The sequence below is a fragment of the Helianthus annuus genome, chromosome 1 (assembly GCF_002127325.2).
Source record: "Helianthus annuus cultivar XRQ/B chromosome 1, HanXRQr2.0-SUNRISE, whole genome shotgun sequence".
Classification (NCBI taxonomy): Eukaryota; Viridiplantae; Streptophyta; class Magnoliopsida; order Asterales; family Asteraceae; genus Helianthus; species Helianthus annuus.
The window spans coordinates 148,040,552-148,053,983 of NC_035433.2; the positions used below are offsets into that span (position 1 = coordinate 148,040,552).

Below are 13,432 nucleotides of genomic sequence, written 5' to 3' on the forward strand. Positions count from 1 at the left end.
TCCAAAATCAAAATCTGGTCAGATTTTTCAGTTAACATTAGGGCTGTAAACGAGCCGAGCCGAACCGAACCAGGGTGGGCTCAGGCTCGGCTCGTTTAAAAATCGAATCGAACCGAACCAGGGTGGGCTCAGGCATTCTGCAATTCAGTTCCTTCCTTTTTGTTTCTATATGGTTTTATCTTCAGGGCATTAAAGAAAGTGAAAAGACTGATACCCTCATTTGTAGATCTTGAATGCTTCAAGTTCATGTAAGTTTTTACTGATTTGGGTTTGTTTTATTTGATGAATTCTTGAAAATATCATGTGGGTTATGAATTGTATGCTTGTTTTGATCTGGGTTTGTAAGTTTCAAGTGTAAAGTTTATGTTTTTTTTGGTCAATCATGTGGGTTATGAATTGTATGCTTGTTTTGATCTGGGTTTTTGAGTTTCAAGTGTAAAGTTTCTGTTTTTTTGGTCAAAAGTCAATGGTGAAAAATTTTCACTAATTTGGCCATTTGGGTTTGTTTTATTTAATGAATTCTTGAAAATGTCATCTGGGTTATGAATTTTATGCTTTTTTTTGATCTGGGTTTGTAAGTTTCAAGTGTAAAGTTTCTGTTTTTTTGGTCAAAAGTCAATGGTGAAAATTTTTCACTAATTTGGCCATTTGGGTTTGTTTTATTTCATGAATTCTTGAAAATGTCACCTGGGTTATGAATTTTATGCTTGTTTTGATCTGGGTTTGTAAGTTTCAAGTGTAAAGTTTATGTTTTTTTTGGTCAATCATTGTGGGTTATGAATGTTATGCTTGTTTTGATCTGGGTTTGTAAGTTTCAAGTGTAAAGTCTCTGTTTTTTTGGTCAAAAGTCAATGGTGAAAAATTTTCACTGATTTGGTCATTTGGGTTTGTTTTATTTGATGATTTCTTGAAAATGTGATCTGGGTTATGAATTTTATGCTTGTTTTGATCTGGGTTTGTAAGTTTCAAGTGTGAAGTTTCTGGTTTTTTTGGTCAAAAGTCAACGGTGAAAATTTTTCACTAATTTGGCCATTTGGGTTTGTTTTATTTCATGAATTCTTGAAAATGTGATCTGGGTTATGAATTTTATGCTTTTTTTGATCTGGGTTTGTAAGTTTCAAGTGTGAAGTTTCGGTTTTTTTGGTCAAAAGTCAATGGTGAAAATTTTTCACTAATTTGGCCATTTGGGTTTGTTTTATTTCATGAATTCTTGAAAATGTCATCTGGGTTATGAATTTTATGCTTGTTTTGATCTGGGTTTGTAAGTTTCAAGTGGAAAGTTTGTGCCTTTTTTTTGTTGAAAGTCAATGGTGCAGACTTTCAGGTGTTGATCAGTACTGCTGATTGGACTATCTAGGGTTTAATTTGTTCCAATTTGTACCAATGCAGCTAAATTATGAGTCTTTTTGTTGAATTATTGGATATTTGATCTGGGATTTGGTGATTTTGATTGTTTTTATTTGTGATTATGATCTGGTTGTAGCTGAAATCTTTGGTGTTTTAGTAGAAAATGATGGTGATGTACAATGGAATTCATGTTTTACATGCTTTAGTTGACTACTTTAGGCTTACTGAATGTTTGACTTTGAAAATTAGAGTCAACCTTTTGGCTTTGAAATTTTGCACAATTTACATTCTCATCAGAATCATTTGGTTGCACCATGTGAAAATTCTTGAACTTTTCATACCACAATACACACTTACACACGGCAAATTGGAAAATAATAATCCCAGCATTTTGAAATTGGCCAATAATAATCCCAAGTCAGGAAATAGCCAATAATAATCCCACCTCGTCAATTTTTGGAAAATAATACTCCAAATGTTGACGTGGCACTTTTGTCGTTTAGTGACTGTGGAGTATTATTTTCCAAAAATTGACGAGGTAGGATTATTATTGGCTATTTCCTGACTTGGGATTATTATTGGCCAATTTCAAACTTGTAACGCCCCTAAAACCGAAATGTCTAAATTACCAGTATGTTTCCATGTTGAATGGTATAAGGCGGTTTAACTAACCTTTATTTAGTAATCTATTTAAAATATATAAAGTATAAGTTATGTAGTAGGGATTTAGTTGTGACAAAAAGGGAATTATAGAAAACATGAGGGACTAAAATGGGTGAATGGGTTTAAGTTTATAAGGAAAATAAAATAAAAAAAAAGAAAATCTCACACACCAGGTGTGTGTGTGTACGTGAGATTGAGCAGGAGAAGGGGGAGAAGGGTGTAAACCCTAACTCTCAAGAATTCATCAAATTAAAGAGGGAATCCAGCCTAATTCTATTGCATGTACAAGGATTCTTGATCATCTAGCCTTACAAATCACTTGGTAAGTTGTAATTCATGATTTGGTGATTTTGATATGAAGTGGGTTATGATCGATCCGCGAATTTCCATGAAATTGAGCACGAATATATGTTAGAATTATCATATGGAAGGTGAATTATACAAGATTAGATATTAATTGATGTTTGAAGATGAAACCCGTTTGGGTTAGTAAAAGTAGCGACATGGGTATGTCACCCATGTCCAATCTTTGTTTAAATTCTTGATATATTATGTTGTATGTGACTCATCCTTGCTAGTTAGGTTGAATATGGCATGGAGTTAGTTTGATGTTTTGTTATGTTGATAATTGAAAGTGAGAACCTAGAAGACTCTGCATGAATTAGTTGTACATTGTGCTTAGAAGGTGGTATGCCCACCAAGTGTTTGATGAAATGTCTAAGTGAAGTTAGGATGTGAGATTTTAGGAAGTGGCTTGACATATATGAATAACTTATGGTAATGATGTAATTAGTAGTATACTAATTTAATGAAGGTGCTTTAGATGGAACTAGTACAAGAATTCGGGTGGAATATATGTGTTGGTCAAAATTATGCATTAGGAGCTTGTACCTTGTGCTTGAATGGTGTAATGCTCACCTTGTATTAGATGTGCTTGAATCAAGGTAATTAAGAGCGAAGGTGTATGATATGTGAAAGTATATTTAAGCAAATGTGTATGCGAGTATGATTATGTGATCATGTGGTTGTAAGTACTTTAGCATCATAAGTACGAAATGTACATAGTGTCGTATGGTAGGTGCTAAATTAATATGTGTTTTATGCGTTAACGTGATGGATTGCATGAGTCTAAAAAGATGTGGTTTTTGGATGTATGCCTTATGTTTATTAGACTTGACCATGAAAGTCAAATGTGAGTTACGCTTTTGATATGATCATTTAGATGTGAAATCGTGTACACTAACAAGGATGTGATTGCGGTAACATGAAAGCATTAGGGATCATGTGGACGTGGACTCAAGCACGAAAGACTAACGGGTCAAGATGAGGCAAGCAAGCGGGTATGAACACGGATGCACAAGGTAAGTGATTCCGTAATCACTTCTTAGTTGTTTATGTAATGTTATATGCATTTTAATTACATGTGATAATTGAGGTCAAATAGGAATGAATTGTATGATGTCGATGAATGTATTAAACGGATCTTAGTTTTGATCCGAGCAAGGTAGGTGTGGTTAAGAAATTGTAGCAAGGTAGTGGAATTGGTTACTTATGTAAGAAATTCCTTTGTTATTAAGGATAGAGCATAGTTGACTAAAATGCCCTTGATAGGTATATCGGGCAAACGACCATAGAAGTCGTTTAGAAACGAGCTATTTCGATTAGAGTAATGTCTTGGACAAGTATGAAAGCGAAGTATAGGGTTTTGTATGTCATGGTTCATTTAATGTGCAAATACCCATAACGGGTCAACAATAAGCTTTTGAGCGAAAATGGGCTAAGAGGATGCAAGACGTCCGATAATTTAATCTTTTATGTTAGGTGCCAATGAAACTATTAAAGATCATATGAGATTGAGGTCAAATAAACAGATTATGATGTTAAATGCACGAACGGGTCAAATAGTTAGAAAATGGTAATATGTCAAATGTACGCAAGTTAAGAATTTCCTTAATCCGGAGGTAGGATTTTAAGTTAATATGATAGAATATGAATTTACAAGCATGTAGGAAGAAACGGTAGGTTAAACGGGTAAACGGTTCAAAAGTTATGCGCGTTTTAGTGCGTACGGACGACGAAACGGAACTGCAGAAAAACTGCAATTTCTAGAGGGCGTCGCCGACGGGTATGGGGGCGTCGCCGACGGGCTCCAGAAAGTGAAGTTTTGTGCTGACGGGTTAATTACCTGCCTACGGGTTTTTGGGCTACGGGTGAATGCAAGGCCCGTCGCCGACGGCCCTAGGGGCGTCGGCGACGGCCTCCCCAAGTCCCAAAAGCTAAATTCTGGTTATTTAAGTTGACTTATGTGTCGTAGGCTTCGGTTTGTTATCCGTGGACTACGACGGACTTTCCGAACATGATTTTTACGTTCCTTAGATGTTTATGGGCTTTAAACCTAAGTCTAAGACCCATGTAAACATTGTATGATTACGTAAAGATGTAGAAAAGGTATGTTCGTATGTAGTTGTGTATGTATGTATGTGTAAAGACATGTATGAGTGTATGCACGTAAGTAAGGTTGTAGGAAAGGTATGTATGTATGCAGATGTGTATGTATGTTGTATGTAAGTACGTATGTATGCATGAGCTGATATATTAGAATTTTAACGTTACTAATTATTCGTTTGAGGTCGGTATGCAATGCAGGAATGAGTACCTCGGATTCTTATGAAATTTAAGCCGAATCCGGAACAAGAGAAGGAGAAGGGTTATTCGAATGGATCAAGTTACATTATCGAACGTTATTCAATCCTTAATTATTTGAGATTAATGTTATATGATGTTGTCATTGACTAATGGCTAAGTTGTATGTGATGCCCACAGGTACTACACGGACTTCTTCTGCTGCTAAGGAAGTGAAGCGGACGTAGATCGAGTCAAGAGCAAGGATTGTACGGATAGATCGGTCACATAGTTGAAGTATATAATGTCTAGAAATCTAAATTTTAGTACGAATGTTGTGAATCCTTTTATAGAACGTTTAACATTTTTAGAATTTGGAACCTTCGTGATAGTCATGTCGTTAATAAGGAAAGAAATTTTAAAGCTCTTTTTCCGCTGCGTTATTTTTAAGGTTAAACGTGTTAGGGCGTAACAAAAATGCTGGGATTATTATTTTCCAATTTGCCTATTTTATATTACTAAAATGTTTTGAGTTTGACTCTAGAAAGTCAAAAGTTTTCTAGAGGATCACATATATACTTTGCAAGCAACCCTGAAGGTTTGGTTGGTGGAAATCACTTAATCACTAGATTGTTTTGTTATACAGATGAATCAATATGTTTGACGCGTTTCTAAGCAATTGAGCCCATGATTTGTGCATAAGTTTTAAACTTTCATAATTTCCGATTCTTTTAAAGCTTATAGTAAATAATAATAGGGTGTACCTATTGGCACACCAATGTGCCTATATGCACACCAAAAAGTGTTTTTTTTGTCCTATATGCACACCCTGCAGTGTCGTTTTGGTCCGGTCAACCAGACAAAGACTGACGGGTGTCTGACAGGTCTGTTGACCGGACCAAAACGCCGAGCTTTGGCCGCGTTTTGGTCCTGTCAACCAGACTTTGGTCCGGTCAACAGACCCGTCAGTCTTTGTCTGGTTGACCGGACCAAAACGCCACACTTTGGCCACAGCTCGACACTGCAGGGTGTGCATATAGGACAAAAAAACACTTTTTGGGGTGGCTATCTACACACCAAGTGTTTAGATAGTTTGAGCCTAATATAAATAAAAAAGTTAGGCTTTTTAGTTTTTACACCACATGATCAAAATGTACTTACTTCTAAACATTTCTGTTGCAAGAGAAATGTTTCCTCCTGTTTTATGTAACGTACTTTCGGTTTTGTACCGTTGTAGCTAAAATAGTCACATGACAACCATGTCACTAAAACGCGGTGCTACGCCAACATGTTTAACCTGCTATAGAATGCTATTTGCAAAAAATTGTGAAAATTGAAAGAGTGTTGACATAGTGGGAAAACAAACAATTTTTTCTTGCATATAATGACAAAAGCGGTTTTAATGTACTAAAACCTGCCTACCCATTCTTTAGAGTAAACTGCCATTTTGGTCCCTGAGGTTTGGTCACTTTTGCCACTTTAGTCCAAAACTCAAACCTTTTGCATTTGGGTCCCTGTGGTTTCAGTTTTATTGCCATTTTGGTCCAAAAATGAAATCAGGTCATATTTCTCTTATAAAATCCTGCAATTTTGTCCTTTTCCTCATGGGCAAATCAGGTCATATTTGTCTTATAAAATCTGGTATATATTTATAAAAAAGAAATGACCATTTTGCCCATTAGAAAAAAGACAAAATAGCAGGATTTTATAAGACAAATATAACCTGATTTTATTTTTGGACCAAAATGGCAATAAAACGGAAACCACAGGGACCCAGATGCAAAAGGTTTGAGTTTTGGACAAAAGTGACAAAAGTGACTAAACCACAAGGACCAAAATGGCAGTTTACTCCATTCTTTATATAATTCCTTTGGTTATGATTATGTTTTAATACTTTGTAGTTTGCAGAAGTTATTTGGTTCCGGGATAACGTCCTAAAACCGATGCAAACATGAGAGTTGCGAAACAAGGTTCCAAGGGCGAAGGAGGTTGCGGTTTTCACCATTTGTTCGATTGGAACTCGAAGCCGAATAAGAAGTTGGTCTCCAAAATCGCCAATTTATCAGGTATTGTTATCTCAATATTTAAAAAGAGCCGTTTTGCGCGTTTTGACTTTAGTCAGCTTTGACTTTCTGTTTTTTAAAACCTTGAATTTTAAATTGATATAGTACAACCGCAGCAGAAAGCCAGCGTCGATACAAACATGCAGATCACTCAGTATCATCCGGTATGAATCATTACATATCATCCAGTTTAGAGTGTTTATATTAAAGTTAAGAGTAAAATGCCATTTTGACCGGTTTTGCAACTTCGGCCAAAGGTTTGTTTTTCCGCATATGGGTCTAAAAGGTTTGAAATCTTGTCATTTTCATCCGGCTCGTTAACTCTATCTATTTTTCTTCGTTAAGTCAAGGGTATTTCCATCTTTTTTGTTAACTTAAAGGGCGGTTCAGTCTTTTTCAGGGGCATTCGGTCTTTTCAAATAAAGTGAAAAAGACCGAGTTGCCTTTAAGTTGGCAAAAAAAAAGACGGAAATACCCCTGACTTAACGAAAAAAAAGGATGGAGTTAACGAGCCGGATGAAAATGGCAAGATTATAAACCTTTTGGATCCAAATGCGGAAAAACAAACCTTTGGACGAAAGTCGCTAAACTGGCCAAACCTCAGGGACGAAAATGACATTTACTCTAAAGTTAACGTGATAATATTTAATTTGTGAATTTATATATAGGTGATTGAAGATTATACAGCAAGTAGTTTAATTCTTAAAGGCTGTACATCATCATCACTAATCGATGAAGATGATAATGGTAAATCCCCCGGGGTGGTTGCTAGGCTTATGGGATTGGATTCTTTCCCTACTTCAAATTCGTTCGACACACAGTCAAAGTCAAACCGATTTTTCGACACTCGATCTAGGCAAGATTCTTCTGCATTACATGTAGGAAAAGTCTCGGAACTTGAACAGAAAGACAATCATCAAGTTGAGCAAAAACGTAATATAATCGAGAAGTTTCAAACCGAAAGTTTACCGCCAAAATCAGCTCGATCTGTTATCATTACTCAACACAAACTCGTATCTCCAATCAAGAGCTCGGGATTCGTGTCTTTAAACGATCCCACGCGTATAATGGAAGCAGCGTCAAGAATACCGCTTGTTGGGTCAACTTCGGTTGACGTTTCTAATCGAAAACCGTCTCCTACAAGGCCTGTGGAGTCAAACGCTGCTAGGAAGCTTAAAGGGCAATCAATGAATAAAAGTTGGGACGGATGTTTAAAACAAAAAGACGGGAAAAAGTCGGTTTCTTTAGCTATTCAGGCGAGAGTCAACGTTAAAAAACAAGAGGGTTTGACTTTAAACGGAGCAAAATCTCCGAACAATCAACCAGTTGGTGAAAAGAACACGCTCAAGAAACCTGCTACAAACAAAGTGCTCAAACCGAACAATAAAAAGCAGAATTGTGTACCCGATAGAGTAAAATCTCCTGCAAAATCTTTGGTATCTTCTACGAATACACAATCTAGAAAATCGGTTGCTGATAAGCGCTCAGCGGCTATAATCGCGGCGAACAAAACCGTTGATCGTAGGAAACGTTTAACCGAAGATGTTAAAAACAAGGGTGGTGCTAAACAAGATAAAAACGGAAAAATTGCATCTAAATCTAATGGTTTGGATGTTATTTCTTTTACGTTCACGTCTCCAATTTCCCGATCGACGGATAAGATTAACCGAAATAGTTTGAGTTCAGCAACAGGAGGTGGTTCGTTAAGTACCCTTTTGGATCAACAACTACGGGAGTTAACCGCCATGAGTCCAGCTTCGGTTTATCAAGAATTGAGAATCACGAGAACGATAATCTTCCAAGATAAGCGAAACCAAGACAGAACCAGTAAAGATGCTCAAGTATGTCACTTTGTTATGTGTGTTAGTGTATACGGTTAATGCAGTTTACAGTTGATTCATCTTTGACTTTTGTGATGTTTTTAGGTAACGGGTCAAGAATTCGATGCAGTTTTCTCAACGAAACCGACAACAACAGAAGCGGATACCGACTCATCTGGCAACGAGTTGGAACGCGTGTACATAAAGAACATACTTACAAACATCGAGTCGATGTTTGAGGATTTTACGTTAAACAGGACCAGCAAGATTGTGAACCCACATCTGTTTGATCAACTAGAAGCTCAAAAACCGGTTTTTGACAAGAAACACGAGCCAAAGCTAAGGCGTAAGCTCGTGTTTGACTGTGTGAGCGAGTGCGTTGACTTGAGATGTGCAGTTTGGTTAAGAGGGCTAGCAGTTGTAACAAGAAAAGACCAGTTGGTTGAACATGTGTGTGATAAGGTCAATGAGTGGGAACAAATGAAAGATTGTATGGTGGATGAGCTTGTTGACAAGGATATGAGTTGTGGTCAACATAAAAAGTGGCTCGATTTTGACTTGGAAGCGTTTGAAATCGGAGTTGTGATCGAGGGGCGACTACTTGGGTCGTTAATCGATGAGGCTATTGTTGATATGTTGGTATCATAGGTATAATCTTAAGTTTATGGTTTTTTTTCATGCCAAGATAGTATTTATTTTTGTAAATTAATTTGAAGAAATTTGATGTTTTAGGCTTTTTGGTTGATTTTGTTGTGAATCATAATAAGCAAATTCTTGTATATGGTATTGATCAATGATGCAGTTGTTTTGTTTCAGTGTTTTCATAATCAGAAAACTTATCAAATGGGTTCATTGAAATTTAAATAAAACTAAAACATGAGACATACCTAACTTGACCAAAACGCAAGGGCTAAAGTGAAATGAAGGAATAAAGTGAAAGCAAGGAATAAAGTGAAGACTCATACCCTATCAATTGTCTCTTAATTTCTTCACTATCTTGCTTTGGTTCTAAAACATCAATTCTTTTGTATAAACCATCTCTGATTCTAAAATTTAGAAATAGTAATCATGGGAGATGCGGTTGTTTCGGCCCTTGTGACGGAGGTGGTGGGGAGGCTGACGTCTGAACTTATCAAAGAGTTCAATCTGCTTTGGGGATTCAAAAACGATATTTCGAGTCTCAAGGAAGATTTCAAAAACATCCAAGCTGTTCTTGAAGATGCAGCAGACAAACATAGCAAGGAAAAGACTATAGAGATATGGCTGAAGAGTCTCAGATCAGCATCCTTGAAGATAGAAAATGTGTTGGACGACATCTCAACCGAAGCTTTGCTACAACGTCTACACAAACAAAGAGGCATAAAACACAGGGTAAGAGCCTTCTTCTCCTCCGATCATAATCAACTTATGTTCCGTGTAAGGGTAGCTCACAAAGTTAGAGTCCTAAGAAGACAACTGGATGCCATTGCATCCCAGAGATCTATGTTAGGTTTGTCACATAGTGATGTAAGTCGTGTAGATGTTGGCGTTGCAGTTGAGATGCCAGATAGGGAAACTAGCTCGCTTATACATGATTCTTCGGTGATCTTCGGAAGAAATGAAGAGATGGAGAAGGTTACTAGAACAATATGTGTCAAAGATATAGGAAAACATGACAATGGTAAGATTCGGGTGTATGGTATATGGGGTATGGGAGGTCTGGGGAAGACTACTCTTGCTCAATTAGTCTACAACAATGAAACAGTGAATCAATATTTCGACAAAAAATGTTGGGTCTACGTCTCTCTGAAAACTTCCAAGTTAAAGAGATAATAAAAAGAATCATCGAATCCATTGATGGATGTGGGTGTACACTTACAACCCTAGATACGTTGCAAGATTCCCTTCGAAGTAAGTTAAGGGCAACGACCTTTTTAGTTGTACTAGATGACGTTTGGATTGAAGATAGTGAAAAGAGTAAGTGGGACCAATTAAGTGAAATATTAAGTTGTGGGGCTGAAGGAAGTTTTGTTGTGACGACAACACGATCCCAGAAAACTAGTTAAATGATGGCTAAGGTTCCCGAGTTACAACATCAACTTGGATGCTTATCTAAAAAGGACTCGTGGTTATTGTTCAAGAAGTTTGCATTTGCAAAAGAAAGAGAGTGGGGCAACATAAGTGAGCTAGAGCCTATTGGAATGGAGATCAGGGGCGGACCTACCTCTTTGGTAGGGGTAACCCCCGCTACCCCTTGGTCGGAAAAAAATTGGAAAAATTAGTGTAAATTTTGGAAAAAATTGACGTTTTTTCGATTTCGTTACGGCTTATTTATAAAACGTTGCCCCTTGATCCGAATCCTAGATCCGCCACTGATGGAGATAGTTGAGAAATGTAAAGGACTGCCTTTGGCAGTGAAAACATTGGGTAGCTAGCTTAATGTGGTCAAAAAACAGTAGCAATGATTGGAAACGTGTGAAAGACAACCACATATGGGAGTTGCAAGAAAATAAGGTCTTGCCTGCTTTGAAGTTAAGTTATGATACCTTGCTTCCACATATAAAGAGATGTTTTGCTTATTGTTGTCTGTTTCCTAAAGGCTATTGGGTGGAGAAGGATGTATTGATTCCGGTGTGGGTGTCTAACGGTTTAATTCCACCTAGAGGAGAAAACGACTTGTATGTGCTTGGGGAAGAAATTTTAAATTGTTTGGTTTGGAGGTCCTTCTTCCAGGTTAACGCATTCTTTAATGAGTATTGGTATAAAATGCATGATCTGATGCACGACCTGGCAGAGGATGTGATGGGAGATGATTGTTTAGTTATACAACCTGGTAGGGAGGCTAGAATCACAAATGAGGTACTTCATGTGAGCTCCTCATGTCCAGATGAAAAGTTTCAATTTTCGTCAAAGGATTTAGAAAAGTTAATGTCATTGAAGTCTATATTCATGTTTGGGTATAAATATATATGTGACATTTGCCAAATTTGCAACCACATGTATCTAAGAGTATTATACTTGCATCAGATTGAGTTAAGCGCATTGCCAGAATCAATTTACAAACTCAAACATCTGAGATACTTGAATTTATCTCGTTCAAGTATAGACGTTTTACCGAAGTCAATTATGTATCTCCAAAACTTGCAATACTTGATATTATCATACTCAAGTATAAAAGTTTTACCAGAGTCGATTGTTTATCTCCAAAACTTGCAAGTGTTGATTTTGGATCACTGTAGCAACTTGTGTAAATTGCCTGAAGGACTGAGATACATGAGTTCTCTTCAACATTTGGACATCTGTGGGACTGATTCACTCAAGCATTTGCCATCAGGAGTCCAAGAGCTAACTAGTCTCAAATGGCTTCCATGGTTTCCTGTTAGTAACGAGAGTGGGGCTAAAATAGGGGAATTGGGGGATCTAAATCTTCTCGAGAGGCTGAGGATAGCAAAACTTGAGAATGTTGAAGGTTTAAGTGAGGCCAAGAATGCCGACCTCAAATGCAAATCAAATCTATTGGTTTTGGATTTAGAATGGAAAGGATATCATATGAGTGAAGACAATGATGAAGAGGTTCTTGAGGGACTAGAACCAAATCCATGTCTCAAGGAATTTTGGGTATATCTCGTTACATGGGAAAGAATATTTCTCCAAGTTGGATGGTCAATTTAAATAATTTGGTTAGCATTTTTTTTTATGTGGAACAACTGTGAGTGTATTCCAGCACTTGGGAGATTACCCAGTCTTAGGAGCATCACGTTCTGGGCCATATCTTCTTTAAAGTGTTTCCATGATGACAACACAAACAAGTCAGGAGAGATCACCACCAATATGTTTCCTTCTTTACAAAATCTGAACATTTTTGATTGTCCGTGTTTGGAATCCTTACCAAGTAACCTTCCAAAGCTCAAGGTTTTAACATTAGGAAGCTGCAATGAATTAGTTTCTCTACCGGATGAGATTCAGAGTTTCAAGGACCTGAATGAACTTCAGATAATGAAATGTAAACATCTATCTGAAAGGTATGAAAAAGAGAAGGGTGTAGATTGGCCTAAAATTTCTCACATTCCCACTATCTGTATCGATCCTCCTCCTCCTCCTCCTCCTCCAAGGTAGCATTATTTTTCTCAATCTCAAACTTTTATACTTAGTGAACTAGATAGAACTTTTCATTTTAAATGTCATTTTCTGCAAAAAGATTGGTTAGCCAAACTTGCGCTTATTTCATTTCTTTATCAAAAGAGTAGAACTGGAAGTTTCTATACTTTATAAACGAATGATTAAAGTATTTGGTTTTCTCATCCTCTTATTTAATTTCGTTTTTTTTATTTCCTCAATTTTCATAAATATCAGTATTGTCGTAGAGTGGAAGAAAATGTTCAAATTTTGCTACCATAATAATATTTAAAAAAAAATAACTGATTCCATATATATTATAATAGTTATAAAATATTATGTTTGTTTCATTATGCTTATAGATAACGAAAGTTCATTTAATCTATTTTTATATATATTTATAGCGACTCTGAAGCCGATGACAATGAAGAAGATGAAGATGAAGATGAGCTTGATGAAGATGAAGAAACTGATGACAATGAAGAAGATGAAGATGACAAAATTACCTGCTGTGCCCTACACATATGACATGCCTGCTGTTTCTTTTCTCCACAGCCGCAATTGGTGGGATTACGTAGACCAGATGGCAATTGGTGACTTAACTTGAGAATGGTGTTTAACCTCATCAATCATTATGGTATTTGTGTATTGCTTATGATGTGCACGAAATTTGGCACTCTAACCACAAGGTAATCCTTGGTGTCTAGATTTTATGTTTCGATTTGCTTTTGTTTAATTTCGTCATTAAATTTGTGGTATAAACGCTAGTTGATTAGGGATCACTTATGGGTTCCACTGTTTGTTACATAAGCTAAGTGAGAT

General features: G+C 36.7%; 3 protein-coding genes across 4 annotated transcripts in view; all 3 read left to right on the forward strand.

Moving 5' to 3' along the window:
• The window catches only part of LOC110884160 (putative disease resistance protein RGA3), a 78,058-nt gene that overhangs the window by 223 nt on the left and 64,403 nt on the right, over nt 1-13,432 (forward strand). The gene's annotated exons all lie outside the window — the stretch shown is intronic.
• On the forward strand, nt 124-9,260 carry LOC110884175. 2 transcript variants are annotated; one of them, XM_022131862.2, is made up of 5 exons: nt 124-248; nt 6,534-6,698; nt 6,801-6,859; nt 7,364-8,536; nt 8,621-9,260. In XM_022131862.2, the coding sequence occupies exons 2-5, from the start codon at nt 6,584-6,586 to the stop codon at nt 9,161-9,163; spliced, it is 1,890 nt and encodes a 629-aa protein (XP_021987554.1). In that variant the 5' UTR covers nt 124-248; nt 6,534-6,583; the 3' UTR covers nt 9,164-9,260. The 2 variants fall into 2 exon arrangements, with proteins under 2 accessions (XP_021987554.1, XP_021987561.1); XM_022131869.2 differs by having other exon boundaries at nt 131-248; nt 6,541-6,698.
• Nucleotides 10,934-12,166, forward strand: LOC110934100 (disease resistance protein RGA2). The gene has a single exon (XM_022177295.1). It carries the CDS (start codon nt 10,934-10,936, stop codon nt 12,164-12,166), a length of 1,233 nt encoding a protein of 410 aa, XP_022032987.1.